Raw genomic sequence first — 15,242 nt, 5'->3', positions numbered from 1 at the left:
GCTTGCTATTACATAGGCCTGAAAGAATCATTATGAGGTAAGAAATCTGGTAGGAAGGTCTGCACTAGTGGGTAAGAAGTGATTCTGTATATCCCTTTTTCTTCGGGCGAGTAGGACATGCAGAGGAAAGGCTGCTTTCCAAAGACGTTCAGTCTTTTTCCCAAGGTTGGGGAGTCCTTTACCTTTAACCCCCATCCCTCTCTGTTATAGAGACCTCATAAGTACTTGCCTGACTAATCCAGGAGCTGGTCTAGCCCAGTGGGTGAAAGGGACAAGAACTGTACCAAGGACAAATGGAGGACTGCTACCTCCAGACTTAGACACTAGAGGGTGCTTATAGTTAGTGCCTCTCCCTTACTACTTTCCCTAAGGAGGCCTCCCAAAATAAGGGGTGGTCCTGGGGGCATTAGATTATGGAAGATCTAAGGCTGTCCTGCTACAGCTGGCCTTCTGGAAAAAAGTCTATAAATAGGCAAGAAGGTAGGTAGTAGGTCCTGGCATGCAGGGCATGCTACTATAGTTAGCAGGGACGCCGTGTCCAAGAGGCTGCCTTACACCTTCATTCTCACAGGAAAGGAAGCTGTGACTTCTATTCTGCTTGTTATGTTACCCCCGCCCCTACCCTGAGAAACAATACCAAAAAAAGCAAATTCACACTGTCACAATTTATTGAAGTTTTATAAAAACTCAGGCCACGTGGAAGAAAAAGGTACATCCCAACACTGTTTAAGGAATTCCTCCTCCTCTGCTCTGTGGCACTGATGTGAAGCAGCTCCTCACTTTCTACCCGTCAGACAGCATGGACACGTTCCTAAGCTGAGGCAGGTTGCCTTTTGCTTCTCCTGAGAAATCTTAGTGGGGTAAAAGTTACTTGCCAGCTAGTACCTCTGTGTGAGGAAGTTACTACTATATCCGCCTGACCTGGTCCAAAGACTACAGCTCTGGGTTTATTCGGTGTGAAATGGCCGCGGGCACAAGGCATTCTTTGCTGTGTATGTGCTATCTTCCCCACATGTCCAGCCAGCATGCAGCCCAGTTTAGGAAGAATTGAGAAGTAAAACTTAGACCTCTCTCTGAGCAAGAGCCAAAACAAATAAATAAAAATTGGGTGGGAAGAGGGGGTGAAGGCAAGGGAGCAATTCTTTGTCTCAAGTCTGGTGCACCTCATGGAACATCAGTTCACGGGGTATGGCTGTTTCTGGACCAAACTTAGTGGCCGCCCGGCGCTCAAAGGCAGCAACATTCTGTTTGACAACCTCATCAAAAAACATGGTCGCCAGCTGGGAGTGCAGCAGAGAACGAAATTCAAAGGAAATCTGGAAATGCATAAGAGACAGAAACTTCAAGACCATGTTGGAAGGGTACTAATCTGTACTGCCTTCTTTACATCCCCCTCCAGACATCACCTAAGTAATGTAACTTAAAACTGAGCAAAATGCAAATCTGATAGAGACTTAGACCTCTGAATACGTAGTGAAGTGTTTAGTGCTTAGTTTTACCCTCATGCCTGGTCCAAGGTCTGTGCCACGAAACCTGACTCACCGAGAAGTCCACAGTGCAGGTTCGAGGGTAGGCAGGAATACCAGGGCTGAATCGCCAAATAGTCTCTAAGTGGTTAAAGAGCTTGCCATCAGTGCAAACTGCCTAGAATAGGATACAATTGGCTAGTTAACTGCAGTTGTTTTTTTTTTTTTTTGGTTTTTTGAGACAGGGTTTCTCTGTGGTTTTGGAGCCTGTCCTGGAACTAGCTCTTGTAGACCAGGCTGGTCTCGAACTCACAGAGATCCGCCTGCCTCTGCCTCCCGAGTGCTGGGATTAAAGGCGAGTGCTGGGATTAAAGGCGTGCGCCACCATCGCCCGGCTTAACTGCAGTTGTTAAGAGGGAGCTAGAGCACCTATTGTCGACCTGTGCGTCACCCAAGACCATCCGAAAACAGGGATGGTCACATGATTCACAACAGTAGCAAGGTTATAGTTACAAAGTAACAACAAAAGTAACTTTATGGTTGGGGCTCACCACAACATGGGGAACTGTATTAAAGGGTCACAGCATTAGAAAAGTTGAGAGCCGCTGAGGGTTTAGCTTCGTGGAACTACTTGCATAGTATGTGATGTCGGGTTGGCCCAGCACCACCACCACGATAATTGACTTTTATGTTATGCGAATACTTAACATGTAGAAATCAAGTAATTACAGGAAAGGCCAAAAATAACCCTTGAATATGAAACTGCTAAGGAAAATACCCTGAATCCTCCCAGACAGGCCTCACCTTGACCATGTGTGGTTTGACCATGGAGACCGCAGAGGTATAACGTTCCAAGACAGGTGGAAACCCAACCTCCAACTGGGCTTTCAGGTGACCCTTACGGCTGGATACTACCAGTGACTTTTTACACCACGGCACAAACTCTCGGTACTCCTGGACATTGGACACGACTTCATACATCTCCTGCATTGAGTACCTAGGACGAGAGGAATCAGAGACCAAGAGCTGCCGGCTGGGTCAAGGTCCTCCTTGCCACTGGCCTTGACACAATCTTTGCCCACAAACCAGGCACCCAAAGAGACCAAGATGATACATTATTTTATCCCAATAGAGGCTTTAGATGACAGGATGTCAGTTTTATTGATAGTCAAGTCTTTTGTCTTTCTTTTTTTTTTTACATTTTACTATTTTTTTTATATTTATTTATTTATTATGTATACAATATTCTGTCTGTGTATATACCTGCAGGCCAGAAGAGGGCACCACACCCCATTACAGATGGTTGTGAGCCACCATGTGGTTGCTGGGAATTGAACTCAGGACCTTTGGAAGAGCAGGCAATGCTCTTAACCTCTGAGCCATCTCTCCAGCCCCCCATTTTACTATTTTGTATATGTATGTATGGAACGTGTGGACAGCAGAGAAAAAGCAGCCAGTTCTAGCTTGTGGAGTTGAGGAATTAAATTTGATTGGGTCTTTATGCTTGGTGCCAAGTGCTGGGCCATTGGATTATTTTGAAAAGACAATATTTTGGGGCTGGAGAGATGGCTCAGTGGTTAAGAGCATTGCCTGCTCTTCCAGAGGTCCTGAGTTCAATTCCCAGCAACCACATGGTGGCTCACAACCATCTGTAAAGAGGTCTGGCGCCCTCTTCTGGCCTTCAGGCATACAGACAGAATATTGTATACATAATAAATAAATAAATATTTAAAAAAAAAGACAATATTTTGTGGCTCAGGCTGATCTTGAACCACTATGGGCACAAGCTGGCTTCCAATTCATGATCCTCCTGCCTCAGCAGTGCTGGGAACAACTCTACAACTTATTGTTGTGGTCTTAGGTAAACTACCTATGCCTCCTTTCTTTTATCTATAATACACGGGCAAATAATACTCGGTTCATTTGTTTGTGGGGACGAAATGGGACAGTTCATGTAAAATACCTACCTGTACAGACTGGAGGCGTAGTTCGGTTAGTAGAACACTTATTTGGCGTGAAGCCTTAGGTTCAGTCACCAGCACCACATACACTGGATGGAGAGATGGCCCATTGGTTAAGAGCACTGACTGCTCTTTCAGAGGACCTGGGTTTGATTTCCAGAACCCACAGCTTACAACTTCTGTAAGGAGAATCAACTCTGGTCTCCAAAAACACTTGCACTCATGTATGTGCATACACCCACATATAGTTACACATCATTAAAACTCTTAAAAAAAAAAAACGGGTGTGGTAGTACTCACCTGTAATTCAGCACTTAGGATTGCTTACCCCATTCAGCCTAGCAGCTAGTACATAACGAGGCTCAAAATAATACCCCGTGTCTTTTTCTTCTTTAATGTTACTTCTAGTACCACATGCCTTTAATCCCAGCACTCGGGAGGCAGGTGGTCTACAGTGAGTTCCAAGGCGTCCAGGGTTGTTACATAGAGAGACCTGACTCAAATAATTACGTAGTATTTTGCATTTGTTTATCTGTGTGTGGGAGCTGTGCCACAGTGCACTCTGAGATCAGAAGACAACTCCCGAGTGGGCTCTGCCGTTCCACCATGTAGATCCAGGGGATCAAACTCTCCTGAGCCATCTGACCACCACCACCCCATTTTTAAACAAGGTCTAGCAGTGTAGCCTGTAGTGCAGGTTAGTGGGGTGAAGCTGATAGGGATCCTGCTGCCTAAGTCTCCAGCATGCTAAAGTTGTAAGCATGTAGTCGTCACTACTGAGTTCTCTTTAATTATGTGTATGTTTGGGGAGGGTATGGGCACATGAGTGCTTGTGCCTACAGAGTCCAGAGCAGGATGCAAGATCTCTGGAGCTGGAGTCATTAAACCATTTCATAGTTAAACAATCTTTAGGCCTATTTTTATGAGTGCTTTGTCTGCGTGTACGTTTGTGTGCGATGTGTGTGCTGGCGCTTGAAGAGGTGGTAAACCTCCATGTGGGGCTGGGAATCAAACCTGGGTCCTTTGTAGCAAGTGCTCTTAACCACTGAGCCAACTCTCCAGTCCCTATAGTTTAAGTTTGTAAAAGCATTTTTGTTGCAGCTAGGCATGGTGGTGCATGCCTTTATCTCAGCATTTGGGAGGCAGAGGCCATTGGAGTTCCAGGCCAGCCAGGGCTACATAATAAGACCTTGTCACAAAACAAAAATGAAGCCTGGTATAGTGATGCAAGCCTTTAGTCCCAACACTCGGGGCAGAAGCAGGCAGATCTCTGAGTTAGAAGCCAGTCTGGTCTATATAATTACAAGGTGGACAGTCAGGGGTATATAATGAGATCCTGGCTCAAAAAAAAAAAACAAAAAAAAACTGGGAAGTGGTTTCTTAGCATGCACAGGGTCTAGGCTCAATCCTCAGCGCTGCATGAAACCAGCATGGTGGCACACGCCTGTAATCCCCGCTCTAGAGAGGTAGGTGGAGACAGGATAGTTAGAAGTTCAAGGCCAATTTAGGCTACATCTCAAGTGTACGTGTACAACGCAGGCTCTGGGCTATGTAACCCAGGGAGACTACAAGCTTGCAATCCTGCCTCTGGCCTCCAGAGCTGAGATTACAGGTCTGCCTGTACTTGATAACGTTTCTATGAGGTAACCCAATTCTAGACTCATTTAATGCACGGGCAGAGCAACCGAGGAGGGAAATTTAGGTTGGGAGGCTGGCAGCAAAAACATTGCTGGGGAGGTGGGTGGTTCAATATGGATTTTATCAACTATTAGCACGTGGTTATTTATTTGGAGTGGAAGAGAAGGTTGCTCACCCCATGATCCTACGCTCCGAGTAAGCCTTCCGCTTGTTGGTGAAGGGGGCAGCAAAGCCCATGAAGGAACGACTGGGAGGTAGGCCAGCCTCGGCCGCCACGACCTGGGCAGCGCGAGGCAAGAAGAGGTTACAGGAAATCAGAAACCTAGCACCAAAAGGAAAGGAGAGGCAGCGTCACGGTTCTTTTTTTGTATTCAGCCAATTCCAGGTGAAGGGGAAGAGGGATGCATCGCGGAGGAAGGTCGTTCGGGCAAGCCCTTCTCCCCCCAGCACCTGCTCCAGCTAGCGAGGCTGGCTGGCTGGCCAGGCAGTCACGAGTGCGAAAGGTCGAGGGCGGCTGAGGACAGGGCCAGGGGTGGGGATGGGAAAAAGACGGACACGGCCGAGGTGCCAGCTGCCTTTGGAGCAACGCTACTGCTGCAAGCAAACTCGTAGCATCCCCGTGTCCACGGTCCGGCCGGGCCCATCAAAGCCAGGGCGCCAGCGAAGCCGAGAAGAGGCTGGCACGCACCACCCCGAGCATGTAACTTGTATCTCCAGAGCTCCAGTCGGGCTCCCAGGGCACTACCAATGCCGACCCTTCTCCGGCCCGCCATATAAGGGCTGCCACCCTCCACCGCAGAACTTCGGGGTGCCGGCCGGGCGACCCCCTCCCGTCCCGAGCGGATGCCCGGGCCCGCCTCTCACCTCACTGGCCGCGGCGGCCGCGGAGGGCCCGGGGGCGGGGGCGGGACCGCGCGCGTGCCCGGGCGGAGCGAGAAGCCGCAGCAGCTCCGAGCGGCCGCGCGCGTCGGGGCCGGCAGCCTCCGCGCGCCCGCAGAGGCCATGCGCGCGCCCGTCCCTGGCACTCGGGGCTGCGGCGGCTGCGGAGGAGGCCGGGCGGGAAGGGCGGCGGGCGCGGGCTCCGGATGCCTTCTCCCTGCTCCAGCCCGCGCGCCGGGTAGGCTAGCACTGACCGCAGCTCCGAGTCCCGTCACGTCACGCTGTTGCCAGGGATCTGGAGTGGGAGAGCGAGGGAGGAAGGAAAGGGCAACGCTGCCTGTCGGGAGATGTAGTTTCTTTGACACCTCTGGCGAGAGAGCAAGGGCGCCGGGTGCGCGTCTGAGGAGCTGTAGCGATAGCTGGGGGAGCGAGGTCGCCTGGCACAAACTACTTGGCGAGGCTGTGGTCACAGGACCTGATACGTAGGCGCAGAGGCGACGTCGTGGGCGGGTCAACGGCAGATATGTCCGTAGCTGTCCCGAGCTAGGGCTCCACTAGCCCTTTAGCATTGCGAGGCTCCCGCTCAGCTCGGTGGCCTTCGCAGTGTCTGCTGCTGATTTGTGTCTTTGGAAAAGGATATTAACGTTTCAAGCTCTGGGCTGACTTGAATCTCCCCTCGCTTTCCACTCCCTCCTCTCCCCCCCTCCTCGTTATTGTAGACAAGATATTCAGCTTCTTCTCCTGGGCTGGCCTTGAATTCGCAGTCCTTCACGAACGTCCCTAGGAACACAGTTTCCCCTTAATATTTATGAGAAGAGGTCAGCGGCCGAGGCAGGAGGGTTGCCACGAGTTTCAAGCCAGCCTGGGCTACATAGCCTGTTGTAGAGTAGCCAGATCTACACATTGAGGCAAGCCTTAGCCTCAAACCAAACATAAGACATGTTTTGTTTGTTTAAGGCGCCCTCACTGTGTAGGCCAGACTGGTTTGGAGCTCTCGGAGGTCCTTGCGGCCTCTTGGCTGCTGTGGTTTCAGGTATGAACCTCAGGCGGCGATCATGTTAGGGAGTTTTTTTGAGACATGACCTTGGTCTGTAACTTGTGTTGACATCAAACTCACAGGAATTCTCTTGCCACAGCTTTCTAGTTGCTGGAATTTCAGATGTGAGACATCACAGCTGGCCAAATTTTACTTTTAGAGAAAAGAACCATCGTTGTCTGGAAAAACGTGTACTCAATGGAAGATGAGATATCACAGTTCAAGCCCGACAGTGAATACCACTTATTACTTCCCATGATTCAAGGAGAAAACAATTGCCCTTGATAAAAGTAGAAACAAACAGGGGCTGGAGAGATGGCTCAGTGGTTAAGAGCACAGTCCAGAGGACCTGGGTTCAATTCCCAGCACCCGCATGACAACTCACAACTATCTGTAACTCCAGTTCCAGGGAATCGAACATCTTCAGACACAGAAATACATGCAGGCAAAACACCAATGCACATAAAATAAAAATAAGTTAAGGAAAAAGAAATTTGCTGATTAATTAAAAATATATGGGCTGGAGCACTGGCTGACTGCTCTTCCAGAGGTCACTGTACAAACACACACACCAAAGGAAAAAGAGAAAAAGAGAAAAGAAAAACAAACTACAAATTAGAAAGAGACTAGACCTAGATGGATGCAAGAGCAAACACAATTCTGTGCTGAATTTAAGGACGTTGGGACTGTCACCACTGATAATTGAAGGTGGTGGCAGGGAGAGGACAGGCAGGCAAAGCTACATTGTGATGCAAGTCGAATGGTTTTACACAAATGAGGCCCTGGATCCCATCTCACAGCCAAGACAGGCTGGCCAGATGGCTCAGTGGGTAAAGGTGCTTGCTGCCAAGCCTGACCCAGGACCTGCATGGAAAGAGCCTTCTCCTCTGACCTGTGCACGCATGCACACACACACGTGCACACACACTTAATAAAAAGTTTGTTTTTTTTTAAAAAATAACTCTTTTCCTTTTGCTCCCTTTTTTCCACCTTCCTGAGGGCATGAAACCCCCAGCTACAGAATATTTTCATTTATTTTCTTCTTCTGACACCTTTCTCTCTCTCACCTCAGGGAGGGCCTGGTGTGCCCTCTTCCCTTCCTCACTACAGTTACCGGAGGAATCTCCTTCCAGTTTGAAGTGGTGTTCTGTGGGCGCATGACCTTGAAAGGCAGCCGACTTGTCAGGTCAGCGTCACTCTCTGGTCTGGACTCACCTCTGACGTAGGAGACAGCTGCTCGGAGTGAGCAGTGAGGAGCATGTTGAGGAAAAGAGAGAAGTTAACTGGGATACATGACTGAACTATGACCTCATTAGCACTCTGCCTTCACTGAGCTAACTTGTTTCAGAATCCCTAAGGTCCAGTAGCCCTACAAAACCAATTTGCTTGCTGTTCTTCAACTAATTAAATAGCTAATTACTTCCGCTTAATCCTTGCCTAGTTCACTCCGTTAGCTCTTGTTGTGCCCCTGCCATCTACAGTTCTTTCCATGTTTTCCTCCAGGAAGACTCTCGACTGAACCCAGGCAGTACTGCCCTGAATGCAGAATTCAATGTAAACAAGCATGTATTCTGTGTTTTCTCATTCACTGTCTCATGTGTTTGCTTTATTTTCAATAACTTTGCCATAACTTACAAGTTTCTTAAAAATACAAACAAGCAAAAACCTTCTGTTTTGTTTGGTTTTGAGACAGGGTTTCACGTAGCTCAGGCTTTCCTCAAACTTATTATGTAACCAAAGCTGGCTTTGAACTCCTGATATTCCTCCTAAATGTGGAGGTTACAGACTTATGATACCATACTTGGCTATAACTCCTTTCTTGTTTGTTTTGAGACAAATTCTCACTATATATTCCTGACTGCCCTGGAATTACTTCCAGGCTAGCCTCACACCCCCCCCCCGAGGTCTGTCTGCCTCTGATTCCCAAGTGTTGGGGCTAAAAGTGTACCCCACCATCCTTCTAAAAACCCCAAGTTTCTACCTACTGACCTATTAGTATAGTGCAGTATATATCCTTGTTAGAATTGTGGGGTAGACACCAAAGAAGACTGCTCAGACATGGGGGTAAGCCAATAGAAAGCCTTCATCAGTCAGCTGGCAACTCTACTGTGTGTTCAGGATCCCGGCATAGCCCCGAGACTTTCTCAGGGTGAGTTTTTTAAGTACAAAAACTATATCCTGGTTGATATGCTTCAGTTAACAAGAACTGTTAGCCTGAAGCAGAACTTCAGAAGCCAAAAAGCAAGGTTAGTGCATTAGAGAATTTCCCAGAACTATGGATTTTGATGGATTAGGCTCTGTTTTCCTTTTTGGCAGGTAAACAGTCTACATGCTGGATTTTATGATCTGAATGGTATTTCCATCATGGAGTCAGCTGTGCTAAGGACTGTGTGATGGTCTCCACTGGTCTGTCATAGAGTGGGTTGTGCTACAGTCTGTGTGCCAATTGTTACGTTAGAAGAATGAAAACCAGTCTAAAGAAAGGCAAGGCAAATCAGGCTTGGTTCTGCACACTTGGGATCTCAGAACTCAGGGTTATTTTGAAGCCAGAGTAGGTTACATAGTGAATTTGAGGCCATCCTGGGCTACAGAATAAGACATTGTCATAGAGAAAGGAAAAAAAAAGAGGGAGGAAAGGGAGGAAGAGAGAGAGAGACTCTAGAGTTACCCAATTTATTTTTAATTTTTTATGTGTATAGGTGTTTTGGCTGAATGTATGTTTGTGCACACAAACATGCGTGTGTGTGCTTGGGGTCCTCAGAGGCCAGAAGGGGACATTAGGCTTTCAGGTGGTTATGAGCCTCTGTGTAGATACTGGGAATTGAACCCAGGTCCTCTGGAAAAGCAGCCAGGGCTCCTAAATGCTGAACCCCCACCTCCAACAATCTCTGGTTTTGAAGACAAGGTCTTAGTAGTCCAAGATGCTCTGAACCTTGAACTCCTGACCCTCCTACCTGGACCTCACAAGTACTGGGAACACAAGTGATGTCACCACCTCCAGAAAGTTCCATTGTGTGCATAGGTGGCCTATGTCACCAGTTCCAGCTCTTAGCTTCACTCTGAACTCCAGATGTGACAATGTTACTAAATCATTTCCTTTATTTCTCGTCTTTCTTGCTCTAAATAATAGTAACTAGCTAACCCCCGGCCCTTCCTCTTTCCAGCTGCCTAGAGGGTCAGTCTGATTCTGTCCCTCACTCACCTCCACTCCTGAGTCAGGCCTCAGCACGTGACTCCAGCTCAACCCCTACCTCCATTCCTCAGGTTACTAAGCTATTTTGGGCAGTGGAGGGTGTGTGCTCCTCTCCGCCTCCTTGGGTCACAGCCCAGCTTAGCCCTTCCTGGACGCCCATCACACCCAATGGCCAAGTTCACACCCAATGGCAAGCTAAAACACTAGCTTCCATGTGCCCCTCTGCTGGGTTCAGTTTCTGTCTCCTCCCTGTTCCTCTGCCTCAGATATAAAGTGCCTGTCCCAGATGCTGATTTCCTAGGCTTAGAAAACCAACTAACCAACAGACAGTAACAACAAAAACCAATACTTAGGTGTTGGGTGTGTGATACAATTTTTTATATTTATTTATTTATTTATTTGTTATGTATACAATATTCTGCCTGTGTGTATGCCTGCAGGCCAGAAGAGGGCACTAGACCTCATTCCAGATGGTTGTGAGCCACCATGTGGTTGCTGGGAATTGAACTCAGGACCTTTGGAAGAGCAGGCAATGCTCTTAACCTCTGAGCCATCTCTCCAGCCCCACAATTTTTTTTTCAGTTCGTAATGGTGTGGATTAAACCCAAGACACCCAAGACTTCACATATGCTAGGCAAGCATTCTATCACTAAAAAAAAAAAACAAAAAACAAAAAAACAACAAAAAAACCCCAACCATTTTCACATTTATTTATTTACTGACTTATGTGTGTACACATAAGCCTTCGAATGCACATGTGTGTGCCATGGCCTGTGTGTAGGTGAGGGATGACAGCTTTCAGAAGTAGGTTCTCCTCTCCCACTGTATACGTTCCAGGGATTAAACTTAGGTCGTAAAACTTGGTGACAAGGGCTAGAGAGATGGCTTAGTGGTTTAGAGCACTGGCTGTTCTTCCAGAGGTCCTGAGTTCAATTCCCAGCACCACACGGCGGCTCACAGCCATCTATAATGAGAACTGATACCCTCTTCTGGCCTGCAGGCACACATGGAAGGAATGTTGTATACATAATAAATAAATAAATCTAAAAAAAAAAAAAAAAACTTGGTGACAAGCGCCTTTATCCACTGAGACATTTTGCCCACACCATTTTAACATTAACTGTATCCTCAGCTCTCTCTTCCCTTTGTTGCAACCTGATTTATGAGCTGGAGAGATAGCTTTTTGTTTTGTTTTGATTTTCGAGATAGGGTTTCTCTGTAGCTTCGGAGCCTGTTCTGGAACTTGCTCTTGTAGATCAGGCTGGCCTCGAACTCACAGAGATCCACCTGCCTCTGCCTCCCTAGTGCTGGGATTAAAGGCATGCACCACCACCTGGCTTGGAGAGATGGCTCAGTGGTTAAGAGCACTGCCTGCTCTTCCAGAAAACCTGGATTCAATTCCCAGCACCCACATGGCAGCTCACAGGAGTCTGTGACTACTGTTCCAGGGGACCCAACACCCTTACACGGACATGCATGCAAGTAAAACACGAGTGTGTATAAAATACAAATAAATAAATTACAAAAAAAAGAAATTAAAAAATTTTAAAAGATGGAGAGGCACACGAGTGCCTGTGGTGACCCAGAAGAGGGCATTAGATTCCTTGGAATCAGGTGGTTGTGAGCTCTGTGCGGGGGCTAGGAACCAGCTCCGGTCCTGTACAGGAACAGAATGCACTTACCTGATAAGGTGACTTTTCAACTCTCTCTCAGCCCTCTTTGGATTTTTTTTTTTTTTTTTTTTTTTTTAATTTTTGGGACAGGATCTCACTAAGTTGTCCAGGCTGACTCTGAACTCAGTCTACAGTTCCGGCAAGACTTAAACATGTGATCAGCCTGCCTGAGCCTCTTGAGTGGTTGGGATTACATGTGTGTACACCCCACAGCCAGTCTTGGGTGGCACTGAAGATTGAGCCTGCGGCTTCAAGCGTGCTAGGGAAGCAGTCTACCAATTGAGTTATAACCCTAGCCTCTTTTTAGTTAAAAATAAGTCTTTTAAAGCTAGGCATTGGGGGCATATGCCTTTAATCCCAGCAGTCAGGAGGCAGAGGCAGGCAGATCTCTGGGAGTTCAAGACCAGCCTGGTCTACAGAGTGCATTCCAGGACAGATTGGGCTACACAGAGAAACCCTGTCTTTTTTTTTTTTTTTTTTTTTTTAATTTATCATGTATACAGGGCTGGAGAGATGGCTCAGAGGTTAAGAGCATTGCCTCCTCTTCCAAAGGTCCTGAGTTCAATTCCCAGCAACCACATGGTGGCTCACAACCATCTGTAATGGGGTCTGGTGCCCTCTGCTGGCCTGCAAGCATACACACAAACAGAATATTGTATACATAATAAATAAATAAATATTAAAAAAAAATTATCATGTATACAATATTCTGTCTGTGTGTATGTCTGCAGGCCAGAAGAGGGCACTAGACCTCATTCCAGATGGTTGTGAGCCACCATGTGATTGCTGGGAATTGAACTCAGGACCTTTGGAAGAGCAGGTAATGCTCTTAACCACTAAGCCATCTCTCCAGCCCCGAAACCCTGTCTTTAAAAAAACAAACAAACAAATTAGGGCTGGAGAGGTGGCTCAGAGGTTAAGAACAATGGCTGCCCATCCAGAGGTCCTGAGTTCAGTTCCCAGCAACCACATGATGACAACCATCTATACTGGGATCTGGTACTTCTTCTGGCCTGCAGGCATTCATGCAGGCAGAACACTGTATACATAATAAGTAAACCTTTAAAAAAATAATAACAATAATAGTTATTAATAATAATAATAATTGTAGTAATTTTTTAAATATTTATTTTTATTTCACGTGTATAAGTGTTTTCATGCATGTATGTAAATGCACCACATTTATGTAGAGCCTGAAGAGGTCAGAAGACATTGTTGAGGGCTGGAGAGATGGCTCAGTGGTTAAGAACACTGTCTGTTCTTCCAAAGGTCCTGAGTTCAGTTCCTAGCAACCACATGGTGGCTCACAACCATCTGTAATGGGGTCTGGTGCCCTCTTCTGGCCTGTAGGCACACAAATACTGCTTATATAATAAATAAATAAAAGAAGAAGGCGTTGAATCTCCAAAAACTGGAGTTACCAACAGCTGTCAGCAGCTACATGGTGTCAGGAACCGTGTTCTCTGTAAAAACAGCAAGTGTTGTTTTGTTTTAGCTTTTTTGTTGTTGTTGTTGTTTGGATTTTTGAGACAGGGTTTCTCTGTGACTTTTGGAGCCTGTCCTGGAACTAGCTCTGTAGACCAGGCTGGTCTCGAACTCACAGAGATCAGCCTGCCTCTGCCTCCCGAGTGCTGGGATTAAAGGCGTGCGCCACCATCGCCAGGCTTTTTTTGGATTTTCGAGACAGGGTTTCTCTGTGACTTTTGGAGCCTGTCCTGGAACTAGTTCTTGTAGACCAGGCTGGCCTCGAACTACCAGAGATCCACCTGCCTCTGCCTCCCAAGTGCTGGGATTAAAGGCATGTGCCACTGCCTGGCTTGGTTTAGTTTTTTTTTTGTTTTGTTTTTTTGTTTTTTTGTTTTTTCGAGACAGGGTTTCTCTGTGGTTTTGGAGCCTGTCCTGGAACTAGCTCTTGTAGACCAGGCTGGTCTCGAACTCACAGAGATCCGCCTGCCTCTGCCTCCCAAGTGCTGGAATTAAAGGCGTGCGCCACCACCGCCCAGCTTTGGTTTAGTTTTTTAAAGACAGGGTTGCTCTGTGTAAAAGCTCTGGCTCTGGCTGTCGGGAGCTCACTCTGTAGACCACGTTGACCTTGAACTCACAGAGATCCACCTGCCTCTGCCTCCTGAGTGCTGGGGTTAAAGTTCACCACCACTGGCATTATTTAGTTTTTATTGTTAACTTGACACAACCCATAGTGATCTGGGAAGAGGGGAGGTACAAGAGCCCATGGAGACCAGATGTTGGGTCCCCTGAGACTGGAGGAATCAGGGGTGCTTATGTGTTGAAGCTTGTATGTGAAGGGCAGAGGACAACTTTTAGGACATGGTTGTCTCCTATCATGTGATGCCCAGGAGTTGAATTCAGGTCCTTTACACCTGCTGCTCAAATAATTGTTATAGCTGGGCGGTGGTGGCGCACACCTTTACTTCCAGCACTCGGGAGGCAGAGGCAGATGGATCTCTGGGAGTTAGAGGCCAGCTTGGTCTACAGAGGGAGTTCCAGAATGGCCTGGGCTACATTACATAGTGAGAACCTGTCTCAAAAAAACAAAGAAAGAGAGATATAATTGCCTAGATTAGATTCACCTGAGAGCATGCCAAAGGATTTTCTTTTTTCTTTTCTTTTTTTCTCCTCTTTTTTGGCTTTTCGAGACAGGGTTTCTCAGTAGCTATTGGAGCCAGCCAGTCCTGGCCTGGAACTTGCTCTGTAGACCAGGTTGGCCTCAAACTCACAGAGATCCACCTGCTCTCTGCCTCCTGAATGCTGGGATTAAAGCTGTGTGCCACCACCGCCCGACCTTTCCTTCTTTTCAATTTAACTTAAAATTTTAATTTAATTTAATATTATTATTGTTTTTTGAGTCAGGGTTTCTCTATGTAATAGTACTGGATGTCCTGGAACTTGCTTTGTTGACCAGGCTAGCCTCGAACTCACTGAGATCCACCTGCCTCTGCCGCCTAGTGCTGGGATTAATGGCGTGCCGCCACCCGTCGGCAAAAGCTTTTATTAACTTACATGTATTGTTTCACCTGCATATCTAGGTCTGCACCAAATGCATACCTGGTGACCAGAGAGGCCAGAAGCCTACCAAATTATCTGGAATTGGAGTTATAAACCGCTCTGAGTTGCTATGTGGGTGTTGGGAATTGAACCTGGGTCCTTTGGAAGGGTAGCCACCTCCCCAGCCCCAACACTTTCTCATTTGCTAATTGACGATTGATGTAGGAGGGCCCAGCCCACTGTGGGTGGTACCATCCCTAGGCAGGTGGTCCTGAGCTGGCTTAGAAATCTAGTTCAACTTGAGTCGCTTGCAGCGTTCATCTCCCTGGCTCTGCGTTCTGGCTAGTGTTTGAGTTTCTGCTCTAACTTTTCTCGAAGAAGGATTGTGCCCTG

General features: G+C 47.2%; 1 protein-coding gene across 2 annotated transcripts; it reads right to left on the bottom strand.

Moving 5' to 3' along the window:
- Positions 1-659: 659 nt before the first annotated feature.
- On the bottom strand, positions 660-6,389 carry Coq10a (coenzyme Q10A). 2 transcript variants are annotated; one of them, XM_057758091.1, is made up of 5 exons: positions 5,930-6,389; positions 5,241-5,387; positions 2,271-2,463; positions 1,543-1,607; positions 660-1,316 (listed from the first exon to the last, which is right to left on the bottom strand). In XM_057758091.1, exons 1-5 carry the CDS (start codon positions 6,067-6,069, stop codon positions 1,175-1,177), a joined length of 687 nt encoding a protein of 228 aa, XP_057614074.1. In that variant the 5' UTR covers positions 6,070-6,389; the 3' UTR covers positions 660-1,174. The 2 variants fall into 2 exon arrangements, with proteins under 2 accessions (XP_057614074.1, XP_057614073.1); XM_057758090.1 differs by having other exon boundaries at positions 1,543-1,644; positions 5,930-6,385.
- Positions 6,390-15,242: the final 8,853 nt, after the last annotated feature.

This window comes from Chionomys nivalis, chromosome 25 (assembly GCF_950005125.1).
Source record: "Chionomys nivalis chromosome 25, mChiNiv1.1, whole genome shotgun sequence".
NCBI lineage: Eukaryota > Metazoa > Chordata > Mammalia > Rodentia > Cricetidae > Chionomys > Chionomys nivalis.
The sequence above is the reverse complement of the archived record's forward strand: the minus strand, read 5'-3'. Positions and strand labels throughout refer to the sequence as shown.

Coding starts and splice junctions, on each gene's coding strand:
- Coq10a (XM_057758090.1), bottom strand. CDS start 6,069: ATGGCCTCTGCGGGCGCGCGGAGGCTGCCGGCCCCGACGCGCGCGGCC. Junction 1,645..2,270: donor TCAAACCACACATGGTCAAG/GTGAGGCCTGTC, acceptor ATCCTATTCTAG/GCAGTTTGCACTGATGGCAA. Junction 1,317..1,542: donor CCTGCACTGTGGACTTCTCG/GTGAGTCAGGTT, acceptor ATGCATTTCCAG/ATTTCCTTTGAATTTCGTTC.